The sequence below is a fragment of the Corvus hawaiiensis genome, chromosome 3, assembly GCF_020740725.1.
Source record: "Corvus hawaiiensis isolate bCorHaw1 chromosome 3, bCorHaw1.pri.cur, whole genome shotgun sequence".
Lineage (NCBI taxonomy): Eukaryota > Metazoa > Chordata > Aves > Passeriformes > Corvidae > Corvus > Corvus hawaiiensis.
The window spans coordinates 75,542,342-75,564,113 of record NC_063215.1 but is presented as its reverse complement, the minus strand read 5'-3'; the positions used below and the strand labels follow the sequence as shown (position 1 = coordinate 75,564,113).

Sequence of the window (21,772 nt, the reverse complement as noted above, 5' to 3'; positions counted from 1 at the left end):
GTTTTTAATCAAACTGGCAGGGGAAAACTTTGGAGACACTGCTTTCCAAGTGGAGCATCACAGGAAAATCAGAACAGGAATTAGTGTGTGCAGGTACTTTTACTTGTTTTACAGCACTACCCTTCACATTGGTCAGGCAAGGCAGAAGGTCAAATGCAGTCCAAAAAGTGTGAGTAGCCTAGATGTAAGTCTGAGAAGGAAAGAACCTCTATCTGTACTGACTACCTACAGATGATGCTATCAACTCCTTTAGATGGAAAGGGTAAGTGGGGCTGGACTGCAGAAGATTTACCTGGACGTTTCGGTTGAGGCTCAATGCAGGCATGAAGACTCCCTCGATGTTTTCAAACGCTGGAGGCCCCTGCTGCTGCCCATTTATGTAAAAGGTCAGGTTGTGCTTGTTCAGATCCAGGAGAACACCAACGGTGGCACCTTTAGAAACTCCTCCTTCAGTCCTAAGGTACAAAGGGTACATTGCTGGTGAAGGCAGAGGGCTACACTGTGCTGCTCTCTCTAGGACAAGCCAGCCTTCCTAAGCAAAGGGAGCGTGGAGCAGCACAGTGAAATGATTATCCCTGAGGCATTTGGCAATGACTGACCCACACCTTTATCTGAAGCATATGTACTACAACCATGGGAGCTCGATGAGGGGATCCTAAAGAGGAATTAGATCCACCTCTCCTGCAACTGCAATTTAAGAAGTGAAAATGGGGTCCAGAGCTAACAGGTCCTCTCGGCTAATGACAAATCGGGAGGCAAGCCAATGGAGTCCTGGAGACACGGCACCTCTAAGTATCCCTGTTATAGTGAAGTGATGCATGGCAGGAAATGAAAAAGAAGGAAGTTGTTTTGCTAGGTGTTCATTTCCAATCAATATCCTTCTAACAGCTCGAGAAATAGACTTCCAGTTCAACTACTCACCTTGGCATGCTCTAAGGGCACCCAGATTTCCAGAGCTCAGGGAGCCAGCACAGGTACAACAGACAGTGGTTTTGAGGAGGAAAGGAAGTTGGGGCTCGTTAGGCATAAGTGTAGCTTCTGACTGACAAGGTGCTCAGCTATAGGACTGGGAGCTGTCTCGAGTGCGCAGGCACAGTTATTAACACCAGTGATAATTGGTTGTGTCAGGAGCAGCTGCTGAGAGCTACTCCAGTATCAGAGCTTGCCAGGACAGACTCAGTCAGCCATTACACGCTTGAGTGATTTGACATTAATGCACTTTGACTTGGGGGTTAGTCAAACTCAGTATTTCTTTAAAGAATACTGAGTGAAAATATCCACTAGATATGCAGATTGGCCACAGGCACTGCTATTCTGCTAATATCATGGGGCTCTGCAATGGATTTACAGCCTGACACAATTTGTCCAGGGTAAATCAGATTTCAAATAATTTGCAGCAGGAAAGGAAGCAGCTGTCTTTTGTCCCATGCACTCGCCTCAGGCATACAACATTCACAAGATTAAAGCTATTCTATCATAAAATTTATCACAATAGGTAGGCAAAATATTAAAAAAAAAGGAAGGGGGGGGGGATTGGAATATGATTACGAAGAATATAGTGCAGGGTAAGAAATTTTCCTTTTGTCCACTAGGTGTCATAAACTGTTTTCCCTCAGACTTAAATGTGGCATGTGGCATTTCATCTGAAGGTAGATTACAGAAAACTGTTCTGACTTCTCCATTTAAAGCTCTTCAAACAATAATAGTGTAATAGCTAAGAATCGCAGATTGTCTCTGAGACATGTCAGACGTGAAAATTCACTGTTCTCAGGTTCCTTTGATTTGATTTCCAGTCCTATAAGCATTAATAGGTTTCACTTTGAGCTCTTCTCCAAAACCGCAAAGTAAATTATTTTCCATCAAAACTTAAGACGCTTACCTACCCTCAGTATCTCACTATATAGACTGTTTTTATTAAAAGCCCTCAATCATAAAACTCATTATGAGATTGTGGGAAGCAACAGTACTGTGATTTGGAGCTATTTACAAATAGATTACTTTTTTCTCTCTGTTTGGGAACAGCTTTGATTGTAGGACACCAAATTTTAGATCCTGTTTAAAACGGATTTTATTACATCCTTTTAAATGACATAAATTATTCTCTTAGGGAAACAGAAACAGCAACTTTGCCTTTTTGAGATTATGATGTTCTTTCCTATATGACAAGCTAATTTATTTCTTGTGGGCTAATTAGCTGTGAGCTGCACAGTGACATTGAGTGACTCCTCTGCAGCCCCTGGGGACAGCCCCACTGAAGAGGAGATAGATTCTGCCTGCAGATTCCAGCCCAGGCAAGGGCAGGACCCAGCTGAGGCCCCTACAGGAGCCACAGGGGTGTGGGGGCAAAGCAGAAGGATGGGGACCTTCTCCCTTCCTTCCTGCCCCACGTCCTGCAGGAATTCCGCAGGTAGATTGCCCCCTTCCTACTCCGCCATCTCCCCACAGTGAGCAACTGGCTCTGGCAAGATTAAGGGAGGGCAGAAACAGGCAGGAGCTCTTCACCACACTGCTACCAGGGAGGCTGGACTTCTTCTGAGGCTGAACAGCCTTACTGAGCATCCCGTGCTTTCCTTGGGAACAGTACTTTGAGGACTCCAGCACTTTTTGAACTATTTGCCTGGTTTCTTTCTCTAGGAGGAGAGATGGGAGAGTGTTTTATGAGAAAACTTATGCAAGGCATTTCCTTACTCTTATGTACACCATTTAGACAGCATTACAAGATAATCTTTTGGTTGTTGTGGTAAAAGAAGCCAAATAGCTCAAGAGACTCTAACTGATGTTGCTCCCTCTTGGTACACTCCTGTGTCACCATGCACAAAAAACCTGCTCCTTTACTGTAATGCATTTTTAAGCTACTTAATGACACCTACACCACACAACCCCAATAACCTTTCATTTAAAAGGGAAATAAAACCTTTTTGTTGCAATACTCCCTCAATAAATACTTAGTATTCATTAAATTACAATCCAGTTCTGGAGATAGGCAATCTTATTTCATTTTTTGAGGTAAATCCCACTTGTCCTGCACATTTTGATTTCTGTATGCAACAATAAGTCCTGAGTGCAGAAGTGCGTGCAGAAGCCTGGAAGGTCAGAGTACAGAAAGGGGAATTTGGCTACCATGAGAAATGCCACTGCCTGTGGCAGTAGAGGCTGTTATTTCAAGATGCTTTCAGTAACAGCTTGGACAATGCACAGAATATGATTGCACAAACTGGCTTGAGGAATTAAGAAGAGTAGTTTCACTATTATTTTTAAAAGATGTTAACAATTTATGAACAATTTAATAAACTGAATAATTAGTCCAACTCTCCATTAACAGTATTTTAAGTGCTATCTTTACAGCACCTTAACAACTTTACTATATATATTGCCAGTGACAGCATTTTTCATTCATTTGTAGCATATTTGTGTGATGAAAAAACCTGCTCCTGAGGTCTCTGAAGTCAGTCAAGACGCTCTCCTGATTGCAAGAGGCTTTTAAGACAAAAATGCAAATACTCTAGATTTTGACTTCCTGTTGTTTTTCAGTATAAAATATTTCAGTGTGATTTACATCTCTTTCTTTACATAAACATGTAGTGGCTGGAGTATTGCCTGTAGCACCTGGTAGTCCTGCTCTTGGGAACTTTGCCAAAGAACAGTTCTATTGCATCGAATGTCAATGCCTCCGGTTAATGGGCACACAGCACCTCTCAGAATAGTTTGGATTGGAAGGAGCCTTTAAAGGTCATCTAATCCAACCCCCCTGTGAAGAGCAGGGACATCTTCAACTAGGTCAATCTGCTCAAAGGCCCATCCAATCTGACCTTGAATTTTTCTAGGGATGGGGCATCTACCACCTCTCTGAGCAACCAGTTTCATTGTTTCACTACCCTCATTGTAAAAAAATGTTCTTTACAGCTAGACTGAATTTATCCTCTTTCAGTTTAAAATTATCACCCCTTGTCCTATCACAACAGGCCCTGCTAAAAAGACTGTCCCATCTTTCTTTTAAACCCCCTGTAAGTGCTGAAAGAGCACAATCAGGTCTCCCTGGAGCTTTCTCTTCTCCGGGCTGAGCAACCCCATCTCTCTCAGCCTTCCTTCAAAGGCGAGATGTTCCATCCCTCTGACAATTTTTGCCCAGGATACAGTTGTCCTTCTGGGCTGCAAGTGCACACTGACAGATCATGGCCAGCCTCCCATGCACCAGTGTTCCCAAGTCCTTCTTGTCAGGGGTGCTCTCAATCCTTTCATCCTCCATACTGCCCTGACCCAGATGCAGGACTGTACGCTTGGTTTTGTTGAAGCCCAGGAGGCTTCCATGGCCCCAGTTCTTGAACTTGTCCAGGTCTCTCTGGATGGCAGCTCATCCCTCAGGTGTGTCAACCACACCACTCAGCTCGGTGTCATCTGTGAACTTACTGAGGGTGCACTTGATCCGACTCTCTATGACATTGATGAAGACATTAAATAGAACTGGCCCCAGTATGGACCCCTGAGGGACACCACTTGTCACCACCCTCCAACTGAATACGCAGCTGTTGACCACTACTCTCTGGATGTGACTATCCAAACAGTTCCTTATCCATCAGACCCTCCATTCATCAAATCCGTATGTGTCCAATTTAGAGAGAAGAATGTTGTGGGGGACCATGTCAAAGGCCTTACAGAAGTCCAGATGGATGTTGCCCATAGCTCTGCCCTTGTCCACTGCTATAGTCATTCCATCATAGAAGTCCATGAGGTTGGTAAGGCAGGACTTGCCCTTGATAAAGCCGTGCTCGCTGTCTTGAATTACCTCCCTGTCCTCCATGTGCCTTAGGATAGCTTCTGGAAGGATCTGTTCCATGATTTACCCAGGCACAGATTTCCAGGAACAAGAAGACTAAAAAGTGCCTCCCAAAGCTGTATCTCTGCCCTAAAGTAATTTCTTAGCCAGTTTCCTCAGCCTATTCTCAAAAGGATCCCTCTGTTTCTGGATGCATTACAGTCTTCTGTTCATGCCCCTTCCAGCATTACAGAAGTCATGCTAGATCCAATTTTGCATGCTATGAAGGAAAGGAACAGAAAAGTCCTCTAAATGTGACAGGTCACACAAATTAGTCTTTCAAGCTCTACCTCAGGTTATCCTTGAAACTACTCATTTATTAACTACCCTAATTTATTCTTACGAAGATTAGGAAGCATGAAACTATTACTAAGGTGTAACTTTCATCACAATAACATCCCAGAGGCTAAAAGTTGACTATGAATTCCCTCTGGATTGTGATACTGTGCTGTCATGCACTCGTGTCCAGTGGGGAAAAACAAATAGGCTGCGATATCTGTTTCCACAAGACTATTACAGCTAATGAGTTAAAAAATTGACCTAGTTGACTGCCACAGTTAAAATATAATGCCTAGACCTAATTTCATTGAAGCGCATGTGATTTCATAAGACTACATGCCCTCTGCGAGTGTTCTTCCCTTGAACAGATATTCCATGGGTCTAACCATGCCTTGCACATGCCTTTGTGTTTTATCAGGTAAAAACTGGGAAACTACCATCAACAGAAAGCACTTCGCTCTCCTGATTAAGCATGATGATTGGAAGTCCTAAGTGTTTCCATTGTTGTGCTTCCCAGAAGCATAACATGTATAAATCTGCAGCTTTTGCTTAGCTTGTGTGTTGCTTGCCGGGAGGAGCATGTCAAGGACCAAATTCATAAAATAGGTTTCTGGGACAGTGGTGTACAGAATGGTTGCCAGCTTTTTTTCCAGAAAACATAAGCTGTTCCACAGAGCATTAAAATTAATACAGCTTAACATTACTTCTGCCCTGAATCAAATCAAGATGTTAAAGGGACGGACAACTTTTTGGTATATTTATTATACTGATGTTATTTTACTCTGTATTGTCTTAGGACATGATCTATGGTCTTTGGAGCCATGGAAAACAATCCAAGTGACTTCAGAACCTTTTGATCCAGCTGCAGGGTTCTTCCACCTGTCTGTAATGAACTGCAAAATCAAACCATGTTTCAAACAAAACTTCCCAGCAATTGCAGTGTACTTGTTTAAAGCACAGGTGCGCTGTATAAAGGACTATTCAACGGGAGACATTGCAACCAACCCTAGGATACAGCGCATGTTGACATAACCTTATCTCTTTAAGGAGACACCTGCATTTTAGTGTTTTAAAAATCACTGCAAAACTTTGTTTTAATCATTTGGCATAACAGAAAAACACCTGAGACAGTGAGTGTGGAAGACCTGCTGGGACAGTCAGTAGAAAACTAAACAGAAGTTGATTCCAGCTCTGCCATAGACCTGCTACATATCTATCCTTAGTCAGTCACTTTACTCATACATCAACCTCCCATTGTGATAGATTAGGTATATAAATACACCATTTTCCAAAATAAGCAAGGGACTTAGGATGCTCTCTTCAGAGGAGATCTCCTCAAGGGTCTGAGTACCCAGCTGACCTTCAGCTAAGGCTGACCCTCTCATGGGACACAGAGAGAGAGCAGAGCAGTTCTGCTCTGATACCTTGGGGAGCTTCAAGCAAAGTTAACCATGTCTCCCCTACACAGTCTGGCATCACTACAATGAAACAAAAGCCAGCACTAGGCAGAGGTAACTATCCTGAGTAGTGAAAGTCATTCAACCATGTCAGCACAACACAGGATCTGTGCTGACAGTTGTTCTCTCTGTGTGATCCATCCCTGGAGGTACCTGCAGCTAGAACGTGTCTCTCCACTGCTCAGTTGCACTGAGAACACAGAGCCTCTGAATGCTGGGAGAGCAAGGCTTGGTAACAGTGTCTTGGGGATATTCTGAAATCCTACCCTGTCTAAGTTGGTTGTGCTAGTTGAAGTGCTTTTCAAAGCTCTTTGGTACAATGGCTCAGTAGAACCAAAGCTGTTACTTAGCCCTCACTGCCAAACAAGCCCTTGTGTCCAGATCTGCCTCACTGCGACCTACAGCAAAACCCTTAATAGCTTTCAGAACTGGAAATAAACACCTGCAGTCTAATTATTGTATAAATCTGCAGCCAAGATTCCTCCTAACGAAGGGAATCAACCCCCTTTCTCCCTCCAGCAATGTGGAAGTCCTGCATCCCACTGTGCTGCGCTCCTGTCTGCTGATGTGGGTGGGACACGCAATAACGGATTTAAATCACAGCAGGGGGGATTTAGGCAAGATCTCAGGGAAAAACTGGTAACAGTGAGGACAACAAACACCAACACAGACTGTTAAGGTGCAATCACTGTCACTAGTGATTTTTAAGAAGGAATAAAATAAGAACATTTAGCCGGGAGCTGGACTAGATGGCTTGCTGAGACACCTGTCTCTGATGCGCAGCAGAAAAATCGCCTGTAAGGAGAAAAGCCCCCAGGCAGCACTCACCGATTGGTGTGGGAATTGCAGTGCATGAACCAGCTGCGGTTGTTGTCCACATACATGGCCCACGCCTTGTCGTCCTTGCCCAGCATCATGTCCTTGACAACGTTAATCCTGGCAATGCCAAAGGCTGGATCCGGGTGGTTGTCGTACCTGTCCACATGCAGTTCCCAGTAATGCACGCCCTTGGAGAAGGCTGCGGTGCCTAGGACCACCCGGTCATCGTAGCTGTTGCAGGTGGCAGTCTGGTTGTCATTTGACAGCACTATGTCTCTGTGAGCTGAGGAGGGGTCGAAGGTGAACCATGCCACTGTGGAAGGGGAAAAGGAAAGGCAGGATTGTATCAGGAGGGGCTGTGTCCAAGTGTTGTCTGCTTTACTTCACTAAGAAGGACAAAATTATGCCTTTGTAAGGACCCCACTGCACTTTGAGGTGATAAAGACAATCTTTCCTTGTTACTGTAGGCAGCTACACAAGATTAATCTGAGCTGGAGTGCTTTATATTATTTGCCCTTGTTCCTCTGAAATTTAGCTGCTAAGAGTAGTGACATTCTGTCCACAGAGTAACAAGAAAGTCACTGAGGAGACAAAGGCTTCTCCACGACAGGGAAACTACTCACATAGGTGAATTGGTTCAGGATCACCTTTAATGGAAATGGAGATTAGCTGTGTCCATGCTGGTTAGGATCGACTTCACTATTTTATCGAAGTGAAGTTTTTCTTAAAAAAAGGAAAAAAATGCCCCAAAAGCTCTTGAAGTATAAATATTTTATACTGGCCTATTTTGGCAACACAGCATAAAAGTGGAAGCGATAATAGCATGCACTTCTCGATTCATTACAATATCATTAATGAAGATGAACTTCCTGTAATGTCTGTATGGATGTCAAGTATAATTACAGAAGAACAAGCATGAATTCCCATCTTTGTATTATCAAACCTTGCTGGGAAATTAAAGCAGTAGTGAATAAAAAGGCAAATCCCAAAGATGTATAGAGAAAGGGAGACAGAGTGGAACAAAAAATATCCTGTGAGTTGCATAACTGCTTCTGTATGCTAAAGCAAGTATCTTAGCTAGATCTCAGACTTTTACAGCCAACTAAAATCACATGACTTGAAGCCTGAAGTGTTACTGATAATGGAAAATGCCAGTAGGTGTCAAATACATTAATGGGTGTAAAGGGATGAAAGTGTCCTGCCACTGAGACCTGCAGCTTTTCATTTAGAAAGTGGCAAAACCCCAGCTCACCATCTGATGTCTGCAAAATGACTGTCTTGCTGTAAGGACCAACGCCCGAGGAGTTGAAAGCTTTGACTCTGGCATTATAAGTGCTGTTGAAATGAAGGCCGTCGATAGTGCAGAGTGTCTCCTTGCCAACATATACTTCCTAAACATTCCGAGAAAAAGGAGAGAGAGAGAGAGAGAATGAGGGGCATAGTTTAACACAGTTAAGACTTCTAAATATAAGCCAAAAGTGAACAGCTTCTCTTTGCTTCCCAGGATGTATGAGTTATGCTGTTATAACACAGACAGCCACAGCATGCGAGACATTGAGAATGGTTAGCACTGGAGAAACTGAGGTGAAGATGAAGCTGGAAGGGTAAAGCAATAAAGGGCTACACAAAAAGATCTTCATGCTCCTCTTATCCTAAATATCTACTCCAAGCCACTATTTTGGAGAGTAGTCCCAGTATCTGACACACTGTGGCTGCTATTTTATGCAAAAAGGGGCATGTAAGAATAAAAAAAAAACAAGCGACGTTTTATTCTGTTGGAAAGGTTATCTCAAGTCTAGGTTAAAATGTAATTTTGACAACTGAAAACACAGATTCAGAATAAAACTATCTCCTAAAAATTAGGATTACATGCACCACATGATGAAACAGTAACTAGACAACAAAGACATCAAAAAAGTTGTAGCAGGTTCAGTTTGTAAACCGGGCGGAAACACCAATTAAGTGTAGTGGTTTTGGTTCAAAATCCATTATTTACTTATTTTCCTTCTGTGAGATAAGAATTAGGAGAAAGCAAATCAGGCACAAAACTTTAAAGAATATAAAGAAGTTTATTAATAGAACCAAAAGGAAGAAAAAAAAATCAGACCAAACCTTCAGAACACTTCTCCACCCCACAGGTTTCTCCCTTCACCCACTGACAATGTAAAAAGACAACCCTTGAGATTTTCAGTCAGTTTACCACCTCCATAATAATCTTCTTCAGTTCACTTAGGGAGAGGAGTCTCTCTTGCTCACGCTATGGAGACATCTCCACAAGAAACAGTTCTCTCATGGCTTCAATCGAGACAGCTGCCTGGGTTGGTTCTCTGCTCGCATGTGAAAGTCGCTTCCCTTACAGCTTTCCCCACAACTGCTTTCAAGGGTCCAATCTTGAGCTACTGGGGTACCATTTTAAAGATGAGCTGCTCAGAAGCAAAAGTTCTCTTCATCTATCTCTGGGAGCACCTTCATCTCTAGGAACAGAGGTCTTCTTCTTCCCTGGGAGCAAGGGTCCTCATCACTTTCATCTCTCTCTGTTCAAGCTTATCAACAAATCACAGCTACTTCAACATTTGCTTGTTTCAGCACAGGTACTTTTGCTCACAATTGCAGTTTGAACGCTCCACCCCCCCACGCTTTCATGAAATTACAATGGGCACTCTGATGGATCATAGTCCATCACCATAGCTTTACAACAGAATTTCAGCTTCTAAGCTTGAAGCATCTCCTCTTTCTCCTCTCTTGGGGTTTCAGCTCTTCCTTCTTCACTGACTTTGGTGTCTTTATGGTGTTTTTTTCACGTGCCTTCACCTTTCCCTTTCCTTTGACTTGGGAGAGGATTAATGTCTGCAGGCTTCATCTGTTCCGGAGGAATCCTACAGCACTAAAAGCGTCAATCTCACCTGGGCCCCACAGCTGGAATTCCCTTATCACTTTTGGTCACATGATCTGTGCTGGGCAGCGGCCTCAGATGAATTTCGCCGTACTGGGCGAGGGCCAGCCTGGCCAAGCCGCACCGCTGAGCCGCCTGCACGGAGCAGGGCCGCGGGTGGAACAGGGCTGCGGGGCTCCAGGGTGGCTGTCTCCCGGCCGGCCCGGCCCGCACTGAGGGGCTGTACCGGGTGTCCAGCGAGCAGAAGCGGCTGAGATCTCAGCCCACCAGGCCATGCTGTGGGCCCCCAGTTACCTGTCCAAAAGCCAGAAACAAGAGAGTTTTCCCGGGCTTTGTTCGTTCTTAAATGTGGATCACAGAGGCTTCTTAAGTGGCTTTAAAAAGTTGCCAATATTCAAACTAGCCAGTTGATTGGTTCTGTTGCATCCAGAGGAAGCTGTAAGCACCTCTTTGCAAAGAATCACTTCCGTGGCTGATGGAGCCCTCTTAACTAAAAACCCAAACTATGCTAAACCATGACAAAAGTCTTCAAAGATTTATCATACAGCAAGTACTTCTGTAATGTGAAATATTTCAGGAGGAGGAACATCTAGGCAGACCAATGAAGATCAGATTATACAAGCTAGGATGAACTGAAAGAAGCCTAGACAATCCTGTCTTGGCAGCAGGTTGAAAGATAATTCCTTTCCACCTCTGATTTCTCTCATTCTGTGACCTCTGTAGGTTTATGGTAGCAAAGGCACTGAAGTGCTTAAACCTGTCACTAAGCAAACCACACAGGTCCAGTTCACTTAAGACTTAAGTAATGCCTAGGAATAGTTCTGATGATTAAGGCTCTTTCATATAAACCCAAAAGGATGTGATGAAAAAGGATTAAGATTTAAGGATTGAGATGGTTTTGTATTTTTTCCAATCCAAAAATCTTATATGGCACTGCTGCCAATCCTAAAACCTTGGGCAGTAACAAAACTCACCCACACAAATGAACTTGGATACACACCAGCCTGAAATCTTGTTATTCACAAGACATGAATACTACTTTAAAAGCTTTATCCTGGATAAACTGGATAAAAGATACTGGAATTCTAACACCTTATTCTAACTCTTCATTCATCACACACTGATAACCCTCTTACCCACTAATATTGACTATATTGGCAGCTCTCAGCAGCCATTCACAAAAGCACATTTTCACACCTTTAGTTGTGGAAACTCTTCAAATCCCTGTGAAATGCTACTTGGACCAAGGAACTGAGGAGACCTTCCAAAACCACAGTGCCCTCTTCAAAATACCCTGCCAATATCGCTGCCTCTTCTAATGAGGGGTGTCTCAATCAGGAACCTTTGCTGCCTATGGGTGTAGTGGTATGGCAGATCCTTAGGTGGATCCATGCCAGGACATTTTCAGCATGAGAAATCTTTACATTTCCAGTGAGGAGCCAGTTAGCAGCTCCTGAAGAAATGCCATCACATGTTTTTGGCAAAATTCCCCATTTGTGAAGAGAGGAGCTGTACTCCACAATGATCTCCAGATGCTTTCAAGGCACTAGCCCCTAGGGAAAGCACTGGGCCAGCCTGGGTCTGAGCAATAGGAGCATGAAGCCTTTCTGAGGAGGAAGGGCCACAGCTTCCAGGAGGGCATGGCTGGAAGAAAGCTGATTGAATTGCTTCTCTAGTTTGTTTATCAGGATGTGTCGAGAAAGTATAGGAGCCAATAAGCACCCTGCACTTGCAACCAGGAGCATCATGTTGTGGCATCACCCTGAGGATCTGGAAGGACAGCACTTGGGAAGCCTTTCCATATTTATCAATTCCATCAGAGCATGACAGTGGAAAAAGTTTCCACCAGCCTGGTCTCATCCACTCCCAGGGGCAAGATTTATAAATCCTCTATTTCTATGCAGGATCATATTTTTACTCAGAAAATCAGGAACGACTGAGTTGCATTTCTGGACCAAGAATGTCAGCTGCTGAAACAGAGTGCTATGGACAGACGAGAGTAGGGGCTTCAAAGAAATTTCTGGTTTGTGCAACGAACCACTTCCAGCTCCTGCAGGGTTGTATGGGATTTTCTACTCTGGAACGCACTAGGGATACCTCAAAGCCCTCTTTGCAAGAGCCCTGAGAATAACCTCAAACAAATTTCCTACCTAAGCCAGTGGTCCTTCTATTAAGCAGCATCTGCACTGCTTTCTCCATCAACACAATGGACTTAGGGAAGTTTTGACAACCCACATCTTCCCTACCCCTCTCCCCACCCTCGGACAGAAAACAAATCCATATCTAGAGGAAACTCACATACAAAGAAACACAAATAAATGCTGAATGAAATTCTCACTCGGAATTGGCCACCATCTCCATCATCAAGTTCCAAGATATAACCCTCCACTGGGTTGTGGCTCAAAGGTGGCATCCTCCAGGCCAATGTCACACTGTTGTTCCTGGTGCAACACTTCTCCAGCTGCAGTAATGGGACGGGTGGCACTGAAACAGGAACTGGGTACAGATTAGTGTAACTCTGCCCTACCCCATTAGTCTGTGCCATGAGCAGCATGGCAACTGCTCACCTCCTTCCCCTCGCAGGGGAGTGTTTGCTAGGAAGACAGTCCATTCTCTTCCTTGAAATAAAAGGCAGTAAAATTATGTAACAAAATGTTGTTACCCAGTTAGACAAATAATTTCACCGAAATATGTAAACAGAAACATATCTGGACTTGGTTGTCATTTCTCATAAGAACTAGAGTTTGGGGAATCCATGTGTGGTTTCCTTTCCAGGGGTAACTGTCTGGAAGAATTCTTTTTCACACCAGAGCACCCATTGCCCCCAAACAAAGAATTGGGTTGTTAACAAGCAGAGCAGCCACTCCTCCCCGCACAGCTGAGAGAGAGAGAGCCTGAATTCCACCAACAGCAGGGAAACAATTCCTCACTATAGTTGCGGGGTGTTTTAAAATTATAGTTTACCACCCCTCTCTCTCCCCCTAGTTTTTCATCAAAACCACCCTGGCTATGTTATCTTTATGGCAACTATACTTAAAATAAACTGTTGAAGAAAATTGTCCCATCTGCAAACTTTATCTAAATCCCATGGTTCAGGTAGCAAAAGGAACTCCTGCATCACAAGAGACTCCTCATGGAAATTACAAATGCAACGTTTTCTATCAACATGCCTTTTCAGTGACCTGCTCAGAAGAAACACCAAGAGACTGTTTACCAGACCAGCATCTTAAAAATAAAAAGAAACAGAGTAAAACATTCAGCTGTGTATCTGTGGGAAAGAGACCTCTAGCCCATCTCTCCGAAACACAGCTAAACTTTCACTGTTCACTCTTTGCTAGCAATTATAAACTGAAAATTTAATCTTCTGGATAGACCTGGCATGCATTCCATGCACTGTTGAAACCCTACAGGTTAAGTAGGATGCAAGTGATGCACGGACCCTGCCTGGTCTTCTGCCCAAGGCTAAATTTCACCATTCAACATCTCAGTATCATTTCTGCTGAGCTCAATCATGCCTTAGAAGAAACTGAGTGCTCTGAGAATTCATTGGCTTAACAATATCAGTTTGCTCTTCTTTTATCTGCTCTGCTTTGGCCTTCTAGTTTATTTTCCTCCTTCTGTCTGCATGAGAGCTAAGCCCTTGAGCTGTTCCTTTCGTCCTATTTTACATCTCTGGATAAAAGAGGACTGTTCATGTTCTGCGTACCAAGCAGACTGTGGGAAAATGGATGCTACTGTGTGACAGGGCTGAGGCTTCACCCCCACTTTGGAAGTGACACGAAAAGTCAACTTCACACTTGTGATAAACAGTGCAGAAGCTACCATGGCTTTCCGCTGGCATTATCCATCACCACAGTGAACGCAGATGGTTGGTAGCCCAAAAGAACGAAACAAAAGAGCTTTATAAATTCGCTCTTGAAGGTTTTTCTGTGAAAAGGAAGCCTTGTTCCTATTCCTTGATATTTAAGGATGATTCAGAGGGTGTCATAAATAAAAACCTGCTTGTTTTCTCAGATGGAAAGTTCAGACTTTTCTCTAGGAGACACTGTGTCTGGAGGAGTCACAGAAATGTGACAAGAGTCAAAAACCTGAAAATGAGGAATTCAGAAGTAATGGGATTTTTCAAGTGAACCATTTTAAGTTTAGAGTTTTGTCTGTGTTTGTTAGCCTATGTATTCCTGGTGACTGACAAGCCTGAGAGAAGATAGGGCTGTATCAGCCATCCATACGCCTGCCACTTTTGCTAGCTGGTTAGCCCTCTCAGGACGTATTTGTCTGGTCCTCCCCACTTCTGAGACTACTTCTGGCAAGACTGGATGAAAACCTAATTCCTGTAGTTTATAAGATGAAAAACAGACAATGCCCCTTCACCTCTGAATAAACCACTAATCCTTCCAACCTCTGAAAAAGACTCCTAACTCCTAGGAACACTGATGGGAGGCTTTCAGGAATTGTTCATGTAATGCACAATGCTGAAAAAAAAAGAGCAGAACTTTTGGAGGAGGGTATGTGTTCCCTTTTAATTATGTAAACAGGAATGCTGTCTAGGAATAAAATATGTTTTCATCCAGTAGAGTGCTGTTGTTCCCACTTCCCAGTGGAAGTGTGAATTTTGACCCAATGTGTGAGAGCCACACACATCATAGGAAAGTGCCTTGGCTCCTTTAATGTGTTGCTGGATATTGAAGGCTTTGTGAGTAATTCACATCAGACTCCTGCTCCCTTTAAGCCAGCCTGTGGCCTGAACTGCACAACTCTCCTGCAGGAGAGGCAAGAAGCTCCCGCCAAGCAGCTGTGCAGCTCTGCAGGATGATGCTCTCTGTGCCTCCCCTCCTGCTTCCTGCACTGGATGTGGATGGGCAGAGATTTGCCTTGATCCCAAATTCCCTTTGGGAGGAGAAAACATGAACACTTGTAAAAATCATAGGAAAGTGCAAAGGGAGTTGAATAATTGGAACACTGGTATATACTTCACAGCAACAAGCAACGGAATAGGACTAAGAAAAAAAAATATAGGCAAAGTGCCAGGGAAGAAAAAGACTCAGATGTTAAATTACAGTGCTGTCCCACTTCTTGACCAACTTAACCTTCTCAAGAGACTTTTTGAAGGAAAATATTAAAAATATAAAGGGACAAATGACACTGCATTGGCACTCATTACTAATGAGCCTGAATGATGTCCTGCTATTTTAAAAGTGTTTCATGCAGGTCACTCTTCAATTAGAACTGTGACTCTGACTGGTGTCTCTTGTCAACTCAGCAGTTCCCAAAACACATTGTTCAATGCATCTCACAGCTGATCAGGGTAGTCCCCTCACAGGGTACAGTAGGGCTGCTCTACAATGTTGACTGTTGTCCTCTTGTCAAGCAAGTGGTGCAATGATGCCATCCACCAGATTAGTTTTTAAAGGACTAAATGCACTGAAAGAATGGGAGCCCCAGAAGCATGAAAACTTTGACTTCCTCCAAAACTGCAGTACAGCCCTGGAATAGCCTGGGTCATTGCTGTAGCAAGTGCCCTAAAAGCAGTGTTACTGAGAGAGAAGGAGAGACCACGATGAGCTGAGTCCATGACACAGAGCAGATAGAACAAGAGGTGAAGCCTATGATGAAACAGTTGTCCATTAGTTATCGGGGCTGTACAGCTCATGCCTGGAGAAGCAGAGAAGGTTTGTGGCAGATGTGTCTGGGGAATCTTCATGGTTTGCAGAAGAGGGAAGGAGTTACTTGGGACAAGAAGAAGGGGTATATGAATGAATGTTCAGAGGTGGTACAGAAAAGTAGAGTAGCTATGTATTTTCCTATTTTGTATCTAGTCCTGTTTTGCAACCGATCAAGACTGCATGCCAGCTCTAGCTGTGTGAATAAAACAAACCCAGAACACGTATTTGCCTGTGCCAATAGCTTTAACTGAGGAAATGTGAAGTACACATTAAGCCAGGCATCAGAGGACAGGAATTTTGTGCCAAGGCACTCAGTAAAAGCAACAGAGGGAAGAAAACATGGATAGAGAAAATTATCTGGGAAAGCTAAAATGCCAGCAATTACTAGAGCTGTGTGAGTGTTTCTCAGGTCAGCTGGCCCAGGGAGTGTGGGACTCAGTGGGACCCTTTTGTCAACATGACTGCCTAAGCATTACTTCTGCACCTATCACATCTCTGCACACTTAATTTGTTCTCAAATTGCTTCTTTTCTGTAAATAAGAAAAAGAACCCTATGATCTTTATTTTTTGGGATGAGCTTTAGATATGTGCTTACAGAGAGTGCATCAGTAATGTAGATGAACATGTCATCAAAGCAAATGTAATGTGATTTGTTCTCATTTTCATTCTTCTTTGTCTAACACAGTGAATCAATGTTTACTTACAAGCATGCTTTCACTCTAAATGACCCATGCAAGCTCAGTGAGGTTAAATGAGGCCAGAGTTTGAAAAAAAAATAGAAATTCAGTGATGCAGTAAGCACTGGTAACAATAATACAGATTTTACACTGCAAAGCTTTTGGGAAAAAACAACTGGCGGTTGGAAAAGCCATGCTTGCCCTGTTCTCCTAAATCTCTCACAAACTTCCTTTACAGATCATCGACATTTTTAATGCACCTGCTCTTGTCAGATCAACCAGTAAAATGACTTAGTAACACTCACTTCAACACCAACATTTGGCAAAGATTGATGACTTGTTGGTGTGCTGGCATAGGTAGGATTGAAGAAAGAGGAGCAGACGTGAAGAGACACATACATTTTTTCTTTGTGAAATTGGATTCTCAGAAATATGCAAGTCACAGAATCACAGAACAGGTCAGTTTGGAAGGGACCACCGTGGGTCATCTGATCCAACCTCCTTGCTCAAGCAGGGACATCCCAGAGCACATGGCACAGGATTGTGTCCCTACAGTTCTTGAATATCTGCAGTGAGGGAGATGCCACAACCTCTCAGGGCAATCTGCTCATGGTGATAAATAGCAAAACACCATGAGCAACTGCAGCTTCTCCTTACAGTCAGCAAAGCGATGTTTCCAATTAGTCTGGGTGCTTGCTCCTGAAATGCTGAGTTGCTTACTCTGTGATACCTGTATTTCCAAATGCAAGACCACTCTGCATAAGGAAATGCAAATAATGCATCTGAAGAAGGGCCAATCGTGCCTGGCAAATTTGGCAGCCCTCTATGACAGAGTAACAGCAGTGGTGAACGAGAAAAGAGGATCTTGTGTCACCTACCTGGACTTGTGCAAAGCATCTGACACTGTCCCACATGACATCCCTGTCGCTAAAATGAAGAGACAAGAATTTTAATGGATGGACCTCTCCGTGGATAAGGAATTGGCTGGATTGCTGCACTGAAAGAGTTGTGGTCAATGGCTCAGTGTATTGTGTCCATCCCCAGGGCCCTCAACATAGGAAGGACACAGAACTGTTGAAGTAGGTCCAGAAGAGGGCCACAAAGATGATCAGAGGGCTGGAACACATCTCCTATGAAGACACGCAGAGAGCTGGGGTTTCTCAGCCTGGAGAAGAAAAGGCTCTGGGGAGGTCATATTGTGGCCTTCTAGTACCTAAAAAGGGGGCCTACTAGAGAGCTGGAGAGGGAGTTTTTACAAGGGCATGTAGTAATAAGGCGAAGGAGAACGGCTTCAAATTGAAAGAGAGCAGGTTTAAATTAGGTATTTACCACTGTGAGGGTGGTGAGGCACTGGAACAGGGTGCCCAGGGAAGCCATGGATGCCCTGTTCCCAGAACTGCTCAAGGTCATGTTGGATGGGGCTCCGAGCAACTTGGCCTATTGAAAGGTGTCCCTGCCTGTGACAGGAGGTTGGGACTAGACAATCCTTAAGGTCCCCTTCCAACCCAGATAACTTTATGATTCCAAGATAACGCAGAGCTGGTTGAGGTCACAGAAGTAAAATTTCAGGGAAAAAAAAGGCTGAAGTGTCAGACTGAGCAGTTCAAATGGAAACAGACTTGCTGTCATAAATGGAGAAAGATAAATACACGTCTCTATACTAAACAATCCTCAATACCTATGAATGATAGCTTGGAACTGGTTGGTGGCTTGTTCTGCTTGGGCACACAGAGGTGTGAAGGGGAATAATGCCATCCCTGATGCACCTTAAGGAATGGTGGCCAGGTTAACACCCTTTCCACTATTCTTTGCGCGGTGTGTGCGTGGTCACACCGCTTGTGCTGACCAACCTGATGTGATAATCCCTGGTCAAGACCAAGACAGCTCAATCAAAAGCTCTTCCTGAGGGCTAACCCTGCCCCTGGGGAGCAAAGCCCAAGGGTGTTTGGAAGTTCTGCACAGGTTTGGCCAACAAAAGTCCTGTCCTCTTCTCTGCTCCTCAGACTGTGTCCAACTTGGTACCAGAGCTTCCCTGCCATCTTATGATAAATGATAGCATAGCTGACAACACTATCTTTCACAAAGCACGAGTGAATCTGGATCAATTAAAGTCTTGTAAGTCTTCAATCTTAAGGCCAGGTGAATGTCCACAAGCCAAATACCTAAGCTGCTCTCACCTCAGGTAACCTGCAGTTAATTAGCAATCTATGTGACTAGTTTAACTAAATTTTTCATATGTTTGTAAAGAAGAGTGATGGGAGATTAGTATTAAATACATTTCACAATAAATATGGCTAGCATTAAATATAAACTAATTTTTTAAAAGACAAATGCAGAAAGCATTCACAGGAGTTTTATCAGTGTTATTCCTTCTCTCTTGACTCTACTTACCTGTCTGACAACATTTCAAAGGAGCAGTTCACAGACGTTTACTGAATAACTTTAACACAGCCTGCCTATACCAAGATGCAAACCATTCTTGGTGAGCAGACTCTGGCCTTTAACTGTTTGTACATTGTTTCTCCACATATCTGCCAAATTATCCACCCTAATTACTTCATCTTGGGTGTCTTAGATGCAGAATTAGGCCCAGAGCAAAGACATAAACTCAATAAAATTCCTTATGCTTGCTCAGAACAAAAAAAAGCACATCTGACATCACTACACGAATATCCTTAACTCATTCACTGACTTCTGGCAGCCTCTATCCTGTCACCCACATGTACAATTAAAGCTTGAATCACCACTGAGGGAAGTTAATGGCATCATTCCCAGGGACCACAATGGCTTTCAAATCCAACCGTTCTACGGATCTATCTAATTCTGATGCGGTTCTCATCCTGCTCCATATAAACTAACCCTATTACAAGCTCATGATGTTCATATTCCTTTTTTTTTTTTTTTTTAATGTCAATGGCATCTCCTGTTCATCAGCTTTTTCTTTTAGATACATTTTTTAACCTCATTTTCCCTTTAGCTTGTCCATCAGAACTATCCAGATACCTGGAACCATGGAATGGTATAACTATGGAACTACTTTCCCCTTGTGAATCTCTTCCTCATGATTTTTTTATTAGGATGGGCACTGTTTGCAGCACAGTCCAGATACAAGTCAAAAGTCAAAGGCTGGGGTTTTTTTCCCCTATTCAAGCATGTGAGTGCATGTAAGTAATATTTATTTTCTACTTCAGCTGATTCTGACAAGATAGGGGTAATTGGTATCTTGAATTAACCATGTCAAATCTAGGAATGATACAAAATGGCAGGGAGTTTCATGCAGCTCATGTCTTACTAATCTTCAAAGCCCTACTCTGAAGAATTTATCTTTACAATCTTTAAGTGCATCTGGTATTTCTATTTGAGCTTGTTCAGCTCACTACATGTGAGGGGAGCACACCTTTCCAGGAAACATCCAGTAATCTGAATTTGCCTGAAAACCTTTTAAAACTATCCAGCAAATTCAAGTCATTCCTCTTTCCTCCTTCGGTGTCCTCACACCTCCCAGCACTGTTTCAACACATGCATGAAAAATAGAAAAAGGAAAATTATAAAAGCTCACCCCTACATTTCATCTGAATAAAATCCAGCTGGTGAATTGACTGCAGTAAAGGTTCACTATCCAGAGTCAAGTCAAACTCAGCAGACACTTTTGGCTCCAAGGCTCCTTTGACCCACTGTTCCTGAGACACCTGAACACGCTTGATTAAAGCATCCGAAATCTGAAAGAGAGCATCAAGTTTATAATGAAATGGCAGATGGCACACATTAAAAATGACAGAATGCCTGTGTAACACAGCACAAAGGAAACAGGATTAAGACAGCAAAACAGATGAGGTGGGATCTGGTTGTTTTGGGGTGAGGTCCATTTATGTTGCATCCTTTCATCTTGTCTTTTCAAAATAAATCTCATCTTAGGCTAGGAAAGTAAAAACTGCATTTATAAAGCCTGTTAAGATTATCTTGTGTGTCATGCCTTTGAATGCCACATATAATTCTGTACTCTGTTCTCTGATCTGCACAGTCTACTTTTGCTCTCCTGTTTAAAAAGAAGTTGCTCAAAGAGAAGCTTAGAGTGTCTCCATTCAGCAGAGATGATTCAGTGGATGAAAGCTAAAGGATTAAAAAAATCAAATGGTAAGGAAGGTATATATTACTCACAGTGAGGGTGGTAAATTGTCAGATAGATTTTCAAAGTATATGATGGATTTTCTACCATTACATTAAAACTGAATTTAATTTTTAAAGCTTTACTCTTACTCAGCCCGCAGACAATTAGGCCAAAAGTCAAACTAAAATGATCACAACAGACACTTCGGAAGTGAAATCCTGGCTCTGTGGAAATCAATGAACTCAAATGTCCTTGAGTTCAGTGAAGCTGCCATTTGGATATCTGGAGTCCCTCACGGTGAGCTTCCTGTAAGTCACATGGAGTAGAATTTTTTTCTGGGTATATCAGAGAGTTTTCTTTTGTTGCAGGAATTCGGATACTTCGCCTCATTACTTTTACTGAGGACACTCCTGTCTGAGCCCCTGCATCAACAGCTCCTAATCATTCTGTTCTGTAAGTGGAGGAGCATCCCATAGCCTCGTGCAACCTTGGAGTCACTTACTGGGATGCTGGATCCCTTGGCCGTGTCTCAATATCCTGGCTGCAGGAGTAGTTGCTCAAAGTAATGCAGTGACTGAGCATCTGCTGGCTGTCTTGAAAGCATCATTAGACAAACCAGTAAAAATAAAATAAAAAATGGTTTGGGTTTTTTTATAAAGGGGAGCTGCAAAGTACAAAGCCCCAAAAGTTACAGGGAAAGTATGCTTAAAAGAAAATAAAGCATATATCTAGATAGCATGTAGGTAAGACCTAAAGGTTTCACTCGTCCTGTAGTGTCCAACCAACAGCCTGTTAAAATCTGTGTAATCATAAGACTAATCTACACCCCACATTCCCCTCTCTTGCTTGAGACTAGACATGACAGTAACAACCAGTCTGGAATGCTAATAAGTTTAAATTGGCTAATTCTCATCCTGTTTTTTAGGGATGCTCTGACAGATCCACAACACTCATGCATTCATGTGTGTAGGCAATTTTGTTTGATGTGCCTTTCTTCTTAGGCAATTAATAAGGCAACAAAAATAATAGGGCAAAATAAAATAATAAACATATTAGAATAAAT

The 21,772-nt window shown here is 43.0% G+C and overlaps 1 protein-coding gene across 8 annotated transcripts in view; it reads right to left on the bottom strand.

Annotated features, from left to right (window-relative positions):
• Nucleotides 1-21,772, bottom strand: part of TRIM67 (tripartite motif containing 67) — a 41,574-nt gene that overhangs the window by 6,673 nt on the left and 13,129 nt on the right. Inside the window, exons 5-9 of one of the 8 annotated variants that reach the window (XM_048298473.1) lie at nucleotides 20,161-20,320; nucleotides 12,564-12,757; nucleotides 8,621-8,759; nucleotides 7,378-7,681; nucleotides 293-455 (exon numbers count right to left, since the gene is read on the bottom strand). In XM_048298473.1, the coding sequence (XP_048154430.1) occupies nucleotides 293-455; nucleotides 7,378-7,681; nucleotides 8,621-8,759; nucleotides 12,564-12,757; nucleotides 20,161-20,320 (960 nt within the window). The remainder of the gene's footprint in view (nucleotides 1-292; nucleotides 456-7,377; nucleotides 7,682-8,620; nucleotides 8,760-12,563; nucleotides 12,758-20,160; nucleotides 20,321-21,772) is intronic. The other 7 variants (XM_048298477.1, XM_048298475.1, XM_048298480.1 and 4 more) reach the window with 7 other exon arrangements.